General features: G+C 35.7%; 1 protein-coding gene and 1 long non-coding RNA gene across 17 annotated transcripts in view; one reads left to right on the top strand and one right to left on the bottom strand.

Annotated features, from left to right (window-relative positions):
• SMIM43 (small integral membrane protein 43) overlaps window positions 1-20,649 on the bottom strand; it is a 116,420-nt gene that overhangs the window by 40,340 nt on the left and 55,431 nt on the right. For 4 of the 16 annotated variants that reach the window (XM_084970822.1, XM_084970823.1, XM_084970824.1 and 1 more), the window contains 1 exon segment: window positions 16,931-18,639. Coding sequence is in view for 2 of the 16 variants with exons in the window: in XM_084970823.1 (XP_084826949.1) it covers window positions 18,636-18,639 (4 nt within the window). In the remaining 14 variants the exon portion in view is untranslated. 16 annotated transcript variants of the gene reach the window in all.
• LOC146400973 (uncharacterized) overlaps window positions 1-20,649 on the top strand; it is a 77,659-nt gene that overhangs the window by 1,721 nt on the left and 55,289 nt on the right. The gene's annotated exons all lie outside the window — the stretch shown is intronic.

Genomic DNA, 20,649 nt, shown 5'->3' with positions numbered 1-20,649 from the left:
CTTTAGTTCCAGCCACTGACCCATTTTAAATGGACTGATGACATTTAGACAGAGGCAGTGTGATCTATTGCACATCTATTTGTTTCTCTACAAGTGAGTGAAAAGGGAAGAATTACTGCCTATGTGCAGTCTCAGTGTTAGTAGCTACTGCCAAGTTGCCCTCCAGTGTATCTGTTCAAATTCACACGCCTACCAGAGTGTATGAGAGCACTTGCTCACCCACACCCATGCCAACAGCACCAATTTTTAAGTGGAATATTATCAAATTGGAGGGCTTCCAGAGGAGAGCAAAGAGAATGGTGGAGTATGGAATCTTCTAAAAGAAACTTCAGATGTTTAACCTAGAAGAGAGAAATTTTAAAGAGCTCTCATGTGGAAGAATTCATATTATTCTTTTTTATCTCTAGTGCGGGTAAAGTTCTGCCTTCCCACACATAGCTGCAAGGCAGGTTAAGTCCACTCACATCTGGCTCTAAATTCCATGGCATTACTTGTTCCTAAAGATGCTAATGACTCAAATTATTTGTATAATGACCACAGGGCAAAATATCAACTGAATAACCTGTCTTTTTTTGGTATCATGTTTGCTAAAGAGTTGACTCCATCTTATAAGGTAATTGTAACAATGTAGTAATTTTTTCTCATGTTTTATTTGCACAATGATATTAAGATGACATGCCCTAGATAAAAACTGTCTAATAGCCAATTAACTTGTGAAAAGATGTTCAATCTCATCCGTAATTTTGAAACTACAACTAAAGAGAGGTTTTTTTTTTAATCTATTAGATTGGGAAAGATATAAAAAACAAAAGTTTTTGCAAAGGTGTAAGGAAATGAATACTTTGATATATTGTTGGGTAGAGAATAAGTGGATATAATCCTCCCGGAAATAAATCTAACAATGACAGAAATACAAATGTTCACATGCGTTAACAATGCTATTTCTAGGAATTTATCCTAAGAAAATAATTATGGATATGCATAATGATCCAAAGTTTTCTTTCTTTCTTTTTTTTTTTTTTTTATAGCTGCACCTGCAGCATATGGAAGTACCAGGGCTAGGGGTGGAACCAGAACTGTAGCTGCAGGCCTATGCCATAGCCACAACAATGCAGGATCTGAGCTGCATCTGTGACCTATACCACCCACAGCTTGCAGCAACACCTGACCCTTAACCCACTGAGTGAGAATAGGGATCAAACCTGCAACCTCATGGACACTGTGTCGGGTTCTTAACCTGCTAGGCCACAATGGGAATGTTCCAAAGGTATTTATTTATACTAATGAATAATTGGAAACAATCTAAATATCCATCTCTGCATGTTTTGTTATGTAAATTAAGGTATTAGGTATAATGGAATACATGTAGCCATTAGAGTCTTGAAGTAGATCTGTATGCTGGATTATTTCCATTTCACCCTCCAGATCTATTTTTCACCTTTGTCTACCTTGCCTTGTGCCCTAGAAGGGGCACATCACTGGGCTCCCTTGTCTCTGGTTTCCACTGGGTTTGGCTGAAGAAGGAAGGGAAGAAGAGATAGGAAATGAATAGCTGGGAAGCACAGGAAAATCTTCTCAATATTCTGTGATAACATACATGGGAATGGCTATGTGGATATGTGTAACTGAATCACTTTGATGTACAGCAGAAATTAATACAACACTGTAAATCAGCCATACTTCAACAAATAAAAAAAAAATAGTTGGGAAGATAGTGCAATGTGAGTTCATCATTCTGTGTTTCCTCCCTGCTGAGTCACCCCAGGGTGGCTGTGTCCCTCTTCCAAACGCCTTGGCCTCTGTCAAGAGGCCCTCTCCTGCCGCTGCCCTCCAAGATCCTAGTAACCACATTTCCCTTCACCTTTTAGACCTAGGAGTGGTAACAGCTCTAGCTCCCCACTCTTGCTCTGTGTGGGGGGTTTCACCAGCCTTTGGTGGTTCCCTTTAACCCTACCACAGTCCTACAATTCAGGTTTAACTTCTGCCACCCACTAGCGATAGTTCAAAGACAAAGGAGTAAAGAAACACAGAGAAGTCAGTTTTACTAAGTCCACAGTTGTATATCAAAACATATGTCACTGCTTATGGGACACAACAAAATTTACATGCACACAGAATTTTAAATGCACAAAAATTTACAGCTTTTTATGCTAGTTACTATACCTTGTTTTAGAGTGCCATTTCAAAAGAAAAGCTGAGAGTATCAAGATGAGAGCTGAAGAAGAAAAAGTAATCCATTTCAAAACACTGTATCAAATGGGAACATGTCCTGAAGTGTCAGTGTGATAATAAGGACCCACAGACAACCACGGACTTAAATAAAGCAGTAAGAATCCCATTGAGGGAAGAAAGGTCAGGTATCTAAACAATTACATGATTAACGTCTCCAACATACTTTAAAAATAAAAGTAGAAAAATGAAAACGTGTGATCAGCCTTAATTTTAAAACTTGAGGAAGTTTCTTAAATAATGAGAATAACTTCTTCCTCAATATTAAGACATGTTTAGTATGTGTTTCAAAAAATTTTATCTAAATACATGACATAATATCAAGGTCAGATTTCAAACATTAGTAATTTAGACTGTAGCTAAGATAGAAACAATCTCAAAGAACCACTGGATTTTATTTTCATAGGTAATATGGATTTGCTGTAGCAATTAGTCACAGTTACCTTCTAAATCTGCTTTACAAAATGCAGACCGGAGTTCCCATCGTGGCACAGACGAAACGAATCTGACTAGGAACCATGAGGTTGAGGGTTGGATCCCTGGCCTCGCTCAGTGGGTTAAAGATCTGGTGTTGCCATGAGCTGTGGTGTAGGTCACAGATGCAGCTCAGATCCTTCGTTGCTGTGGCTATGGTGTAGGCTGGCAGCTGTAGCTCTGATTCGACCTCTAGCCTGGGAACCACCATACGCCTTGGGTACGGCCCTAAAAAGCAAAAAAAAAAAAAAAAAAAAAAAAAAATATATATATATATATATATATAAATGCCCAGGAGTAGGTCCTGAAATCAATTTAGTGGAGTGGGAGGGGGCAAGCAGTATTTTTTAGTGACATAAAATAGATTAGAATAGAATTAGATTAAAACAGAAAATATCAGTCTATTTAACATAGCATACCATACAATTAAATGTGCCTAATTTATTTGCACTTACATATCTGTGTACTGGCTCACAAGGAAAAATGCATCTATTACCATGAATATTGATCTAAACTGTTCGAAATTCTCTATTTTGGTCTATGATAACCTCTGGTAATAATTTAACTGCTTTCAGCCAAGGCTACATAGTAAGGCCAATAAAAGCAGCAGACAGACGCAAAGTTAAACATCAAAGCAGAACAAATTTACAGCAAGCGTGTTAGAACAGTGAACATCTTAGTGTTATTATCCTAAAAGGAATCTTCAGACTGATATAAGCCATGCTATTTAGCTATCACGGCTGTAACTGCATTAGCTGTAACTTCTGAAGCAGAGTGAGAGTATGTACATGAATAGCTGTGTTGGACAATTAGCAACCTGCCTTTTCTGATACTTCTTCAAGACAAGCTATACACTGAACTATTTTCAGGCAATGTCTGGTATGATTACAAATAACATGGTTCAAATTAAAAGGCGATGTAAATAAAAACTGTCAAAACATTGTCATATTAAGAAAAGCAAGTAAGAAAAAACAACATACATTTGCAGAACAGTTACTGACTCACAGACTTTAAAAAACGTATGATTTCCAAAGGAGACAGGGTGGGGGGTGGGGAGGATAGGCTGGGAATTTGGGATGGAAATGTCATAAAATTGGGTTGTGATGATAATTTTTCAACTATAAATGTAATAAAATTCACTGAGGTAAACAAAAGAGAAAAAGAAAAAAAACAACATACAGGGTAGGTTCCAATTTATGGTTCAAAAATAGCATACAAATACCAAACAGGTATATAAAATATGCTCATCACAGATTATCAGGGAAATATAAATCAAAACCATGAGACAGCACTTCATACTTGTTAGGATTATTATTATCAAAAAACAAAAGATAAGTGTTGGCAAAGATATGAGAAAAGGGAGCACTTGTGCACTGTTGGTAGGAATGTAAACTGGTGCAGCCATTACAGAAAACTGTACTGTGATTCCTCAATAATTTAAAAATAGAATTACCATATGAATTCAGCAATACCACTTTTGGGTATTTATCCAAAGGAAATGAAAATAGTATCTCAAAGACATTATTGTACCCCTATGTTAACTGCAGCCTTATTTACAATATCCAAGATATGGAAGCAAACTTAGTGCCCAGCAGTAGATAGATAAATAAAGATGTGGGTGTGGGTGTGTGTGTGTAAAAATACACATAATGGAATGTTATTCAGCCATAAAAAAGAATGAAATCTTACCATTTGTGACAACATGGATGCACTTGTATAATATTACATTAAGTAAAAGAAGTCAGACAGAAAAAGACAAATATGGTTTCACTCATATGTGGAATCTAAAAAAATGAAACAAATGAATACAGAGCATAAATATAGCTATTATAGACACAGATAACAAAAAGGTATTTGCCCAAGATTAAGGGGGTAGAGAGGCAAGAAATAAATGAAGGAAATTAAGAGGTACAAACTTCCAGTTGCAAAATAAGTGGGTCATAGCTATGAAACATACAGGGTGGCAAATATAGTCAATAACTATGTAATATATTTGTATGGTGATATATCATAACTAGACTTATTGTGATGAACTGTCTGAAATGTATAGAAAGATTGAATCACTATATTATGTAACAGGAACTAACATAGTATTATAGGTTAATTATACCTTTCAAACAAACAAACTCAGAAAAAAAAAGATCAAATTTGTGATCATCAGAGATGGGGAGTGGAGGTGGGGAAGAGAGGGAATTAGATAAAGTTTCTCAAAAGGTACAAACTGCCAGTTATAAGATAAATAAGTACCAGGGATGTAATATACACCATGATAAATATAATTAGTGTTTAGTAAACATCCATTATCTCATACAGGTACAAAATTAAAGAAATAGGAAAACTTTTTTTCTGGTGATGAGAACGCAGAATTTACTCTAGCAACTTTCACATATAACATACAGTGGAATATTATTTGGCCATAAAAAGGGAAGTCTAGTATTTGTGACAATGTGGGTGGACCTAGAGGACATTATGCTAAGTGAAATAAGCCAGATACAGAAAGGCAAATACTGTATGACTTCACTTACATAATTAATCCAAAATGCCCAAACTCATAGAAGCAGAGCATAAAATGGAGCTAAGAGGAGGGGAAAATAGGGGGATGGCAGTTTCAGTTATCCAAAATAAATAATTTGAGACACTTATACAGCACAGTGACTATAGCTAAGAGTACTCTATTGCATATTTAAAAATTTCTAGGAGTGTAGATCTTATGTTTTATATACTATATATATATATATAGAGAGAGAGAGAGAGACAGATATGTTATGTGCATAAAAAATATATCCATCTATTAAGAAGTACAGGGATTGTGTAATATCGTTATGTAATGTTTGAGTATTTGTACTGAGTACACATTACTTTTATATTCAGAAAAAGAAATAAAAATGTATTTTAAATATTTTTTAAAAAAGTAAGTAAAAAATCATGTAGAAACCCAGGTTTTCCAGGAAAGTGAGTCATGCAGTTTCTGCCTTTGAGCATCACAGCCAGGCTAGGCTAGGAAGGCTTCGTCTCATGTGTCGGAGATCAGGATAGTAAGAACAAACAATTTCACAATGTGGTTTTCCTAAATTTTAATAAATTTACTTTTCAGTTATAAAGGCATTAAAACAACTTTTTGTTTGTGTTAATGGCTTCCCCATGTCATATAGAAGTTCCTGAGCCAGGGTTTTAACCTGAGCCATACCTGCAGCAACACCAGATCCTTTAACCCACTGTGCTGAGCTGGGGATAGAACCCATGCATCCACAGTGACCTGAGCTGCTACAATCAGATTTTATAAAAAGCCTATAATGTAGATATACAAGTGTAGAGAGTACACAAAAACCTAATGGAGACCCTCTCTCCTTTCGTTTTTTATTTATTTATTTTTGCTTTTTAGGGATGCACCTGTGGCATATGTAATTTCCCAGGCTAGGGTCGAATCAGAGTTACAGCTGCCAGCCTATGCCACAGCTACAGCAACAGGGGATCCAGGCCACATCTGCAACCTACACCGCAGCTCATGGCAACACTGGATCCTTAACCCACTAAGTGAGGCCAAGTATCAAACCCACATCCTCATGGATGCTAGTCAGATTGATAACCTGCTGAGCCACAAAGTGAACTCCCAGATCCCTCTCCTTTCAATTTTTAATGAAAATGTATTAACTATAAGCACCAGACTAGATATTTTCACATATTTTCTTTCATCTTTTCCTCAGACTAACCGTGTATGTTCAGGCTAACAATCCTCATTTACACAAACACACACACACACACAGAGATGAAGTGCATAAAGTAGCACTTAAGCAGCAAAAGCTCAATCCAAATATGACATCGGAAGGGAAAACCAGTTTTCTAAGATGTATTTTAAAATTCTTTTTATTACAAAAATAAAAGACAACTTACAATGAGATCACCTGACACCTGTCAGAATGAATATCAACAAAAAGAACACAAATAACAAATGTTGGGAAGAGTGTGGGAAAAAAGGAACCTTTGTACACTGTTGGGAGGAATGTAAATTGGTGCAGCTACTGTGGAAAGAAAATAGTATGAAGGTTTAACTAAAAATAGAACTACCATATGATCTAGTAATTCTGATCCTGGGTATATATTTCTAAAAACCCACTAATTTAAAAAGATACATGCATTCCAATATTCATAGCAGCCTTATTTACAATTACCAAGATATAGAAACAACCCAAGTGTCCATCAACAGATGAATGGATAAAGAAGATGTTGTACACATATACAATAGAATACTACTTAGCCATAAAAAAGAACAGAATTTTGCCACTTGCAGCAACATGAATGGACTTGGAGGGCATTATGCTAAGTGAAACAAGTTAGAGGAAGACAAATACTGTAGATATCACTTATATGTAGAATCTAAAAAAGTACAACAAACTAGCAGATATAACAAAAAAGAAGCAGACTCAGATATAGAGAGCAAACCTGTGGTTACCAGTTGGGGATTGGGAGGGAATATAGGAGTGGGAATTACAAACTATTTCACATAAGACAGGCTCAAGAATATATTATACAACATGGGGAATATAGTCAGTATTTTGTAATAATTGTCAGTGGAATCTAACCTCTAAAAATTATATTAAAAATGGATGGAAGGAAGAAAGGAAGAAAAAAAAACATGCACTGATAATGTATTTTAGAGTCTGAGCATAAAGATTTGTTTCATACGGTATTTTGTTTGTCCAGCAGGTTATTTTACAAATTTTTGAACAAGCACATCTAAAATTAGAGCAGGTACCAAGCAGCCAGCCATAGTCCTAACCTCTCACTTCACGCGCATAGGTGTGCCCATGTGTACAGATACACACAATTGCAAACACACAATCACAGAAACACATGCATATAATCCACAAACACACACACAACTACAAACACACACAACCAAATATTCACAACCATAAAAACACAGACAACTGTGCGTACAATCACAAACACACTCAGCCACACACACATATACAAAAACACACACAGATTTATGCCTTCAGACTACCTACTTGACCTTTGAAGACATCTGGGTTTATGCATCTTTTGTTAGAATTTCAACCAAACAGAGAGGATATCAAACAACGGTTAAGAAACTGAGAAGCAGCTGAAGTAAATCTATGATCCACACAAAATCAATACATTTGGGAGATAATGTCATCCAGAGCAGTAGATAGGAGATTACTGGAATTATTAAATTAACCCAAACATGTATGTATTTGCAATATGTAAAATTCCTATTTTTATTCTTTGTTCTTCCAAGATTATGCTTTTTTTGGAGTTCCCATTGTGGCTCAGCAGAAAAGAATCTGACTAGCATCCAGGAGGACACAGGTTTGGTCCCTGGCCTTGCTCAATAGGTTAAGGATCTGGCATTGCTGTGAGCTGTGGTGTAGGTTGCAGCAGCGGCTCAGACCTCATGTTGCTCTGGCTGTGGTGCAGGCCAGCAGCTACAGCTCCGAATCGACCCCTAACCTGGGAACCTCCATATGCTGCACCTGCGGCCCATAAAAAAAAAAAAAAATATATATATATATATATATATACATATATATATATATATATATATATATATTCCTTTTTTGATACTCAGACAAAAAAAAACCTGGCAGGATAATGATACAGTCACCACATCAATAACTTACATTTGTGAGGGCAATTTTAACTGTTTAAATACTTTCATGTCTGTGGTACAATGATCTAGAACAGAAATTAGAGCAATTAAAATAACATATAAGGCTAACAAAAACTGAAATGTCTGCACCATCGAATAACATCTTTTAAAGTTCATATTAAAACATCAAAAGAAAAAAGTTTTAAAAATAAAATTTCATTATATTGACCACTTCACATTCCCAGAAACCTCTCCAATTATTCTCTAATTCCAAAGAATTTCACCACCTGCTTAATCTTTGTTCTCCTGGGATACTGTTGAGGAACGAATACATTTCTCAGAAACCCCAGGACATAGTGAATCCCTCAGTGTGCCCCGAATCCTAATCATGTTTACTGTGCAGTGTTTGCAACTCAGCAAATATTAGGACTAAGAAAACCATTTTGGCTATTAATAATGTGATTTTAAATGATTCTTATCAAGTTTTATCACGGTTTTATGAATAATTATGAGTGGTCCATTTAAAAGCCCCACATAAAAATTAGCATTGTGATAATCTAACATTAGCATAAATTCATATCCAATTAGCACCCCTGTTGACTGGAAATTCATCTCCATATCTTGACTAGAAACATTCAGAAATATCGATACATCAATAATACATAGAAGAAATAAATATATTGAATAATTTAGGCATTTGTTACCTGAGAAATTTGAGATGAACAGACTGTCCACATTAAGTTATACATACATAAACGGACATGAGAAGCCCTCTTCTTATATCTGTCCTATATGCACTCTATATACACCTGCCACTTCAAGCACAGGCTTCCATGATAATGGTGGGCGAATGTTCCAAAGGCAGTCCTAGAGCTGAGGCCACCATGACTACACTTCAAACAATAGGAAAGAGAAGGGAAGAAAGAGCCATAGACTAATGTTCCAGCACCTTCTCCTTTGAAAGAGAACACACTGTCCAACAACATTAGCTTCTCATTGGCAAGGGAGTCTCACATGTACACTCTCAATAAAACCAGGTTTCTTCCATAGAGGCCCAAGAAATATGAGTGTTTTAAGAGTGTGCTGGTTGATCCTAATACATCTTAACCCCTCAAGAATCATGGTTAAAGAAATTGCTTCTTGGAGAGTTTCTTTGAACACACAACCCAAAGACATTAATTAAAAGGAATATTTGTCACCTGTCACCAGTATCCATTCTGCCTTTTCTCAGCAACAGCCCTGATATTTATTTGGGAATCCAGCCATGCCCCACTGTTAGTCCATGAGGCCCAGGGTTGGCCCATCCCTAGTTCTAAAGATAGAACATATTACCTTGGCTTAGGCCAGATCAGCCCAGTGCTGGACAGGTGATTGGTTCATGAGGTGAGTGCATGACCTAAGCTAGTCCAATCGGAGTGAACCCCAAGACTTTTACTAGAATATAAACACAACAAAAGTAGAAACCTTCCTTACTTGTCTTATTTCCTTGGCTTCCACATCATCTAAAACAGTGTCTGGAACAAAGTAGATACATAATAAACTGACTGAATGTTAAATGTCTAAAAATGGAGCTAAAAGTTGAAGGAAAAATTGGATTTTGATGACATTGTTTGAATCTCTGTACCACAGCTAAATCTACCTCTAGGTCATTCAGTTACTAAGTCAGTAAATTTTCTTTGTTTGCTTATACCAGTTTGGATTTCTCTCACTTGCAGTCAAAAGGTAATAGAAAAATAGTCTAAGCCAGTAAGGGCTTGATAACTCATTAGGTTCAGAATATGTCAATCATTTCTGTTTGGCAAAAGATATAAAAACAGCACAATTTAATGAGCAGAATTTTGGAGCATGAAGAAATGAGAATTCATCTTCCAATGACATATTTTATGCTTAAAAATCAGTGAGTCTTTTCAACAAATGGTGTTAGAATAACTAAACATCACATGCAAAAAAAAAAGAATCTAGACACAGGCCTTACTCCTTTCATAAAAATCAACTCAAAATGGATCATAGGCCTAAATGTAAAATGTAAAATATAAAAAAATCCTAGAAGATAACGTAGGAGAAAATATAGATACAAAAACCAAAATCGGGACCAATGAAAGAAAAAAATTGATTAGTTGGACTTCATTAAAATTAAAAACTTCTGCCCTGCAAATGACTCTGTTAAGGGGACAAAAAGACAAGCTACAGAATGGGAGAAAATACCTGCAAAAACATATCTGTAAACAAAGGACTGATAGCCAAAATATATAAAGAACTCTTAAAACTCAACAGTAAGAATTCAAATATACCAAATTAAAAATAGGCAAAAAGTCTAAATAGATACCTCCCCAAAACACCTTACCTCACCTATAAATCTTTGGCAGTTTCTTACAAAATTAAACATATTCTTATCACATGATCCAGCAATTGTGCCCCTTGGTATTTACTCAAATGGACTGAAAACTATGTCCACACAAAAACCTGTGTATGAATGTTTATAGCAGTTTTATTCATTATTACCAAACTTTGAACTAACCAAGGTGTCCCTCAATAGCAAATGGATAAACAAATTATGGTACATCCAGACAATGGAAGATAATTCAGAACAAATAAATTTAAATAAATATACTGTTCAAATAATCAGTGATAATAAATTTTGTAACAATATTCCCCCTACTTTTATATAAAAGACATATATATTTCAAATCTCCATAGCAAAAAAATTTTACACAATACACATAACTAGAAATTCCACATCTAAGACTTTGTCCTATATATATATGGACATATTGATCAAAGATTTATGTCAGAGGATTCTGCAGTGTTTTTAAAAATAGCAAAAGCCTGGAAAACCAAATATCCATTACAAAAAACTAGGTAAGTAAATTGTGCTTCCTTTACACATGGAATACTACAGGGCAGGTGAAAAGAAGCAGCCTTCTTCATAGAATGTAAATGAGGGAAAGAATAATTATCTTTTTTTGTCCACTAATATATTCCAAATAACTAGGATTGTGCCTGGCACATAATGAGGGCTCAATAAGTATTTATTGAATAAATTAGTAGGGAATAATTATTACACTTTTTAAAGCAAGTTACAAAAATAATGTGCATGGCTTCATTTACATAAATTAAAAAGATATAAATTTATATACATGGATAGATATTTTCTAAGTCTATAAGGATTCTTAAGAATCTGGTAACCATGAAGAAAACATGGAGACTGGTAGTTAGGAAAGGGAAGAATACTTAACTTCATTGTGACCGTATTTATAAATAAAATAAAATTCAAGGTAAGGAAAGTAAATCTCATCAAAAAATCAATAAGGCAGATACATGCACCCAAGTGTTCACTGCAGCATTATTTACAATAGCCAAGACATGGTAACAACCTAAAAGTCCATCAACAGAGGACTGGAAAAAGAAGATGTGTATATATATATATATATATATATATATACAATGGATTATTACTCAGCCATAAAAAATAATGAAATCATGCTATTTATAGCAACATGGGTGAACCTAGAAATTGTCTTGCTAAATGAAGTCAGACAAAGACAAATATCCTGAGTTCACTAATATGTGGACTCCGACAAAGATGATACAAATAGAACTTACAAAACAGAAACAGACACAGATTTTGAGGAGTTCCTGCTGTGGCTCAGTGGTAACGAACTCAACTAGTATTCATGAGGACACAGGATTGATCCCTGGCCTTGCTCAGTGGGTTAAGGATCTGGCATCGCCATGAGCTGTGGTGTTGGTCAGAGATGCAGCTCAGAATTGGTATTGCTTTGGCTGTGGTGTAGGCTGACAGCTACAGCTTCCATTCAACCCCTTCCATATGCTGTAGGTGTGGTCCTAAAAATATATATAAATATTTGCACAGTTGATGTCAGAGAATGTTTTGCCTATGTTCTCTTCCAGGAGTTTTTTTTTTAATTATTATTTCCCCAATATAATTTTTTTCTACTGTACAGCATGGTGACCCAGTTACACATAAATGTACACATTCTATTTTTGCACATTATCACACTCCATCATGAGTGACTAGACATAATAGTCTCTTCCAAGAGTTTTATGTTGGCTTGTCTTATGTTTAAGTCTTTAGGCCATTTTGAGTTTATTTTTGTGCTTGGTCTGTGAGTTCTAGTTTCATTGATTTACATGCAGCTGTCCAGTTTTCCCAGCACCACCTACTGAAGAGACTGTCTTTTTGCCATTTTATATTCTTGGGTCCTTTGCTGAAAATTAATTGACCATAGGTATTTGGGTTTATTTCTGGGTTCTCTATTCTGTTCTATTGGTCTGTATGTCTGGTTTTGTACCAATACCACAATGTCTTGATTACTGTAGCTTTGTAATATTGTCTGAAGTCTGGGAAAGTTGTACTCCTGCTTGTTTTTTTCCCTCAGGATTGCTTTGGCAATTCTGGGGCTTTTATAGTTCCATATACATTTTTGGATGGTTTGTTTTAGTTCTGTGAAAAATCTCATGGGCAATTTGATTGGGATTGAATTAAATCTGTAGATTGCTTTCGGTAGTTATGGTCATTTTAACAATATAAATTCTTCCAATCCAGAAGCATGGAATATCTTTCCATTTCTACACATCTTCTTTAATTTCCTTGATTGTTTTATAGTTCTCAGCATATAAGTCTTTTACCTCCTTGGTCAGGTTTATTCCTAGATATTTAATTTTTAGGTGATATTTTAAAAGGTATTGAATTTTTATATTCCTTTTCTAATATTTTGTTGCTGGTATACAGAAATGCAACCAATTCCTGCATGTTAATTTTATATCCTGCTACTATGCTGAATTTGTTGATCAGTCTGAGTTGCTTTCGTGTGGAGTCCTTAGGGTTTTCTATATATAGTATCATGTCATCTGCATAGAGTGACAACTTTACCTCTTCTCTTCCAATATGGATAACTTTTGATCTCTTGTTTGTCTGATTGCTGTGGCTAGGACTTCCAATACTGTGTTGAATAAAAGTGGTGAGAGTTGGCATCCTTGTCTTGTTCTAGATTTTAGTGGGAAGGTTTTCAGCTTTTCTTCACTGATTATTATATTGCCTGTGGGTTTTGTCATAAATAGCTTTTATTATGTTAAGGTATGTTCCCTCTATACCCACTTTGGCATGAATGGATGCTGGATTTTGTCAAATGCTTTTTCTGCATCTATTGAGATGATCATGTAGTTTTTGACTTTTCTTTTGTTAATAATGTGTATGATGTTGATTGATTTGCATGTGTGAACCATCCTTGAGAACCTGGAATGAGTCTCTCTTGGTCATGGTATATGACACCTTTTATATGTTGTTGGATTCAGTTGACCAAAATTTTGTTGAAAATTTTTGCATCTATATTCATCAAAGATATTGGCCTGTAATTTTCTTTTTTGGTAGTATTTTTGTCTGATTTTGGTATTGAGGTGATGGTGGCTTCATAGAATGTCTTTGGGAGTGTTCCTTCTCCTTCAACCTTTTAAAAAAGTTTAAGAAGGATGGGTATAAATTCTTCTTTGTATGTTTGGTAGAATTCACCTGTGAAGCCATCTGGTCTTAGACTTTTGTTTGTAGGGAGTGTTTTTATTACATATCATGTTTCATTTCTAGTAGGCAGTCTGTTCAATTGGTCTATTTCTTCTTGACAAATGAAGCAACTGACAAGGGCTTAATCTCCAAAATATTCAAACAACTCATACAACTCAAGAGTAAAAAAACAAATAATCCAATTGAAAAATGGGCTGAGGACCTAAATAGCCATTTCTCCAAAGAAGACATATGGATGGCCAACAGGAACATGAAAAAATGCTCAATATCACTAAATATTGGAGAAATGCACATCAAAACTACAATGAGGTACCACATCCACTGGTCAGGATGACTATCATTAATAAATAACAAATAACAAATGCTAGAGAGCATGTTGAGAAAAGGGAACCCGCCTGCACTATTGCTAGGAATGTAAATTGGTACAACCACTGTGGAAAACACTATGAAGGTACCTCAGAAAACTAAATAAAGAACTACCATATGATACAGCAATCCCACTCCTGGGCATATATCCAGACAAAACTTTCACTGAAAAAGATACATGCACCTTTATGTTCACTGCAGCATTATTCACAATAACCAAGATGTGGAAACAACCTAAATGTCCATCAACAGACGAATCAATTAAGAAGATGTGGTACATATACACAATGGAATACTACTCAACCATAAAAAAGAAAAAAGTAATGCCCTTTGCAGCAACATGGATGGAACTAGAAACTCTCATACTAAGTGATGTTAAGTCAGAAAGAGAAAGACAAATACCAAAAGATATCACACATATCTGGACTCTATGCCACAAATGAACTTAACCACAGGAAAAAAGCCAAACTCATGGACATGGACAATAGACTGGTGGTTGCCAAGGGGGAAGGGGAGGGATTGGGATGGACTGGGAGTTTGGGTTAATAGATGAAAAATATCACATTTGGAGTGGATAGGCAATGGGATCCTGCTGTGTAGCACAGGTAACTATTATCCAGTGTGTGTGTATGTGTATATACATATACATATATACATACACACACATATCCATATATACATGGATGGATGAATGGGTCACTTTGCTCTACAGCAGAAATTGACAGAACATTGCAAATAAACTATAATAAAAATTTTTTAATTAAAAAATAAAGATAAAAATTAAAAAAATTTTTGAAAACAAACTTCTATTTACCAAAGGAGAAATGTTCAGAGGAGGGATAAATTAGGGGGTTGGGATGGACATAAACAAACTACTATACATAAAATAGATGGGGAATAAGGGCCTACTATGTAGCACAGGAAAATATATTCAATACTGTGTAATAACCTACAAGGCAAAAGAATCTAAAAAGGAATGGATCTATGTATATGTATAACTGATTTACTTTGCTGTATGCCTCAAATTAACAGAGCCTTGTAATCCAATTATATTCCAGTAAAATTGAAAAGCAAGCCAACAAACAAAAGCTGTGTAAAGGACAAGAAGGAGTGTGTCTGGAAAACTGCATACAAATAAAATGGATGTGAGATATGATTTGGTGCCAATAAAACCATCTTGACCAAATTTCTAAAAAGTATGATCAGGTACCCAATCACTCAAGGGTCAGACACCATTGAGATAAGTGAAAAACATCAAAATGGATGTCCTGATACTTGAGCCAGGCAGTCCAGGCTGTGGCTAGACTGATGCCAGCAAAGAAGCTGAGACCCTAACAATGCATGAACCTTCTGCTTTTTGTTTTGTATCACTTGAGATTTCTAGTAAAAAGTCTCTTTAAAAAGCCCAGTTTTCTCTCAACTGTAGTAACAGAAAAAGGATATTTTCTACTTATGAGGATCCTTTTGACCAAGTTCTACTCCAGCTCTAGATTCAGATTATGGGTGGAGCTACATGCAAGAATAAAGGAAGCATGGTAAAAGGGTGGGGTTTTTTTTCATCGAATTTAACCATTTTCAACCAAAATTATTCAAGTGTCTTTTGTTGTAAACTAACTCTTCAGTAGAAGTTTATTCTAAAAGTTCAGATTTATAATATTTTGTGGTAAATACCAAGACGTTGTGAAAATACAGTAATCAATACAATGAGGTAACAGCATAAGGATGACCCAATGGAAAGGAATAGAGAGCCTAAAAATAGTCCCACTTATATGATCATTTGATTTTTGGCAGGGATGCCAAAGCAATCCAGTGGGGAAAGGAAGGGTTTTTCAATGAATGAGGAGAAAACTCTTCATATATATGAGTAGGGGAGGGAACGCAATCCTTAACTTATAGACAAAAAATCATTTAAGATGGATAACAGACATCATAAAAGTTAAAACTATAAAGTTTCTAGTCTATAAGAAAGCACAGGAGTATTTTTTGTGACCTAAGAGATAGGAAGAAGTCTCTTAAAGAGGACACAGAAAGCAAGAAAAGAAAAAATGGATAAATTTATTTTCAAAAGTACAAGTCCCTCTCTTAAAGACATTATTAAGAAAATGAATAGGTTATCCACAAACTAGAAGAAAATTATTGCAAAGCATGTATCTTATAAAGGAACAGTATCTCTGATATTTTCAAGAATACCTACGACTCAATAATAAAAAAGACAGACAATCCAAAACAGGCCACTGAAACAAGATTCAAGTGACGTTTTATGTAGAAAAACAACCAGACCCTTGAGAAAAGAATTAACCCAATACCTTTTGTTTTCTTCCTTTTTTGGCCATTCCACAGCATATGGAGTTCCTGGGCTAGGGATCAGATCCGAGCTGCAGTTTCAACCTAAGTCATAGCTGAGGTAATGCTGGATCCTTAACCCACTGTGCTGGGCCGGGGATCAAACCTGCATCCCAGCACTACCAAGGCGCTGCCCATTCCATTGTGCCACAGTGGGAACTACAACCCAATACATTCATTACCCTCACATTTTACCCAAATCTGTGTACAATTAAAGAACATTTAGTATTTTTGTAAAATGGCATGAATTGACATATAGGTATGTCCATTGTAAAGAAAATCTGATACAAAAATTTCTTCCATCCATTAACCCCATCCTAATTAATTCTTCGAAAAGTATGGGTAATAATAACTCACACACAAAAAGCTGAGTTACATATAATTACTTTTTATTTCATAACCTTTTAAAAAATATAAACCATAGAGCATTTTGAAAAACAGACACAGAATAATCACTTAGCAGTCATAATAATACAAAAATAAAGTAACACAGAATGAACCGCACAATAGAATAAAATAATCTTTGCTGACTCATTCTAACCAGGAACATACTAGAGATGTTAACTGGACCAGCACTACCAGTTTCCCATCATCAGTAATCACTAACATCAATCGCAGGTCCTATTCCCAGGAGATCATCCCATTTACACAAGAATACATACTTCAATGTGTAGATGTTCAATTAACATCTTCAATTTAGCTCCAAAATACCATATTTCTTTTTCCTCTGGGAGACAAGTTCAATGGCAAGGTGGAACAGTGAAGACCATGGAACGCCATGTATATGACTTGTTCAAACCTCTCCCAGCAAGTTCTAAAACACGAGAAAGGTGTGTACTATGCTCTACAATACAACAGCCACTAGCCACATGTGGCTATTTATATTTAAATTATTTAAAATTAAATAAAATTAGAATTTACTTCCTCAATCACACTAGCCATATTTCGAATATTCACTAGCCACACGTGGCTAGTGGCTACCATATTAATGCAGATATAGAACATTTCTGTCATCACAGAAAGTTCTTTTGGACAGCCCTGGATGTGGGAAGTGTTTCTTCTCCCTTTGCTTAGACAGGATGTAGGCTGCTTATGGAAAGCTTTGAGATGCAATTCTCCCAGGATATTCCTAGACTGGTGGTGGAATCACAGAAGGGAGAAAAGTAGCCTTTCTTTTCATAGATTACCCTCCCCTGTGCATGGAAGGGATGATCCTTTTATGGGGATCAAATACACAACTAGACTCCACTAAAAATTTGATAGGAAAATTAGAGAAGAGATAAATGAAGCAGATGTAGAAGCAGCAAGGTAGAACATTCCTTATCCTATTTCAAACCTCCATGAAGAGATTATGTCCTCCAAGAAAGTGTGTGGGTTCCCAGGGTCCTCCTCTAGAAAAGCCTGATGGGGTCAAGGATATTGGTTGAGAGAGAAGGTCAGTGCTGGCAAGTGTTTCATGGGAAGACCTAGCATGTCTTCACTCTCTCAGAACAAAGCAGTGTTGCTTGGAGTGTTGCCAGTGGTAACAGAGCCACAGTTCTGATCTGTTTCAAACATCATGCTTCTTTACTATTGCATTTTATATCCAGGGCACAGACTATCATTTGTTCACCCAAGATCCACCATCATCTTCATCCTTATCAAGAGAACTCAGATTTTCATTAAAGGCAGTTAATGTCCAGCTACAAAAACTACATTTCTCAGGCAACCTTAGAGATAGCAGGAGCCAATGACACAGTTTGGCCAATGAGATGTAAGAAAAAGCTATTGGGCTGCCAATAAAACTCTTTAAAAGGAAGCCAACTCAAACAGGCAGGCCCTGTTTTCCCTTTGGGCCTCCTCCACCTTCCTGCTGGGAACTGCAGCAACCATCTAGGAACCTAAGGGAAAAGTCATGGGAACCTCAAGGGCCACCTTGACCCTAAATATCATGAGCTGCTGAACCAACACCAGTAATAGCCTACCCCAACTTCTTTGTTACATGAGAACAAAATGAAACCCATACCTTAAGCCATTGTTCAGTCCAGTAATTTCAAGACAGCAATCCATCTTGATTCCCAATAAGAAAGACTTTCATCTGAAAGTAAAAAATATCTTACCTTAAGAATATGTACTCAAATTCTTATACGGTAAGATGTTAACCACTCAGATAATTAATCAGATCTTTTTTCTTTTTCTTTTTTTCTTCTTTTTTGCATTTTAGGGCCACACCCATGGCACATGGAAGTTCCCAGGCTAGGCTAGTGGTCGAATCGGAGTTACAGCTGCTGGCCTACATCACAGCAACTCAGGATCCAGCCATGTCTACAACCTACACCACAGCTCACAGCAACCCCAGATTCTTAACCCACTGAGCAAGGCCAGGGACTGAATCTGCATCCTCATGGTTACCAGTTGGGTTCATTTCCACTGCGCCACAATGAGAACTCCCAGATAATTATTTAATTTATAACTTTATTTTGTGTAGACAAAGAAATGGAGAATCGAAATTTTACTTCACTGATTCAAACTGAAAAAAAAAAACCAACATCAAAGATCTACAACTCAACTTGCAACTTTCCCTTGTATGTGACACAGACACCTGACAATGATTTCCTAATGGTCCCAGAGTTTTTATTGTGGATTTAGCTTAAATAAGCACAAGCACCTCTGAGTAACTATAAAAATTTAAAACAAAGTAACAGTGTTCTGCAAGTACATTCTATGTACTACATTAGTACCATTAGTATTCTAAAAGCCTTAATGATTTAACCATTTACAATGTTTAAATTTTTGAGCATTTAAAATTTTTACTTGCACTTGTTTTGAAACTATAGACAAAATTGGAAACATGAAATGTCAAGCTAAAAGTGGGATATTTCACATTTTTTACTCACCTAGTTCCAAGTTTCCACCCCTGCAAGTGAACCAAAAACAAATTCTGGCACCTTGTCATTCCCAGAAAAGCCAGTGCATGGCACACTCTGGGTAAATTTTCTCTTATTCTGTGGAATCACACCAGATGGCATCAGTCCCGCATCTACAGCTGTGTCTTAAAATTGAAGTTCAGACACAGGAATCTACTTTATTAGACATTTTAGCTTTTGCAGGTGTGATTGTGATGTCATTCTCATTCAACTTAAAATGGTTATCTTTCCAAGTAGAACTGCAGATTCATTGCACTTACAAGTTTGGAAATCAGTGAAACGATCAAGATTATCCTAATAAGATTTGTAATCACTTTAAACAGCTAAAATTTAGAAACAAAAATGAAATAAGAACGGTTGAAATAGAATAGTAATATTATACCATAATTGAATTATAGCCCATTTCCTTGTAATGTAAGACATTCATCTTCTAACATTGCTGAAAAGTCACTAAAAACCTTTTACTGAAAATAAAGTAGAGCAATTTTCTATAATCAAGTTATACAATAAGCAGTTATTTTAAATGTTCCTGATTTTTCAAACGTTCCAATGTCTAGTTCACATGTACGCTGTCTTCCAAAATAAACTTGATATAGTTAAGAGTCAGGACCATGGTGTAGTCCAGGGATGAAGCGGCCAACATGGACAAACCCGGAACCTAGACCACTATGGGTTTTAGAGCATTAGATCAAGAATATGTAGAGTTACCATATGATCTAGCAATCCCACTCCTGGGCACATATCCAGAAAGACAAAGACTCTAAACTGAAAAGATACATGCACCCCAATGCTCATAGCAGTACTATTTACAATAGCCAAAACATGGAAGCAACCTAAATGTCCCTGGACAGGTTAATGGCTAAATATGTGGTACATAAATGGATAAAGAAGATGTGGAACTTTACTCAGCCAAAAAAAGAATGAAATAATGTCATTTTCAGCGATATGGATGGTCCTAGAGATTATCATATTAAGTAAAGTCCGGCAGAGAAAGACAAATGTTGTATGATATTACTTATATGTGGAATCTTTAAAAAGAATGATACAAATGAATTTATTCCCTAAACAGAAATGGACTCACAGAGATGGAAAACAAACTTATGGTTATCAAAGGGGAAACGAGGGGAGGGATAAATTAGGAGTTTGGGATTAACAGATACACACTACTATAATAAAACATA

The sequence above is a fragment of the Sus scrofa genome, chromosome 8, assembly GCF_054392235.1.
Source record: "Sus scrofa isolate SSC_HxYL_T2T_F1_AM1 chromosome 8, Sscrofa_HxYL_maternal_Yorkshire_Landrace_v2.0, whole genome shotgun sequence".
Classification (NCBI taxonomy): Eukaryota; Metazoa; Chordata; class Mammalia; order Artiodactyla; family Suidae; genus Sus; species Sus scrofa.
The sequence above is the reverse complement of the archived record's forward strand: the minus strand, read 5'-3'. Positions and strand labels throughout refer to the sequence as shown.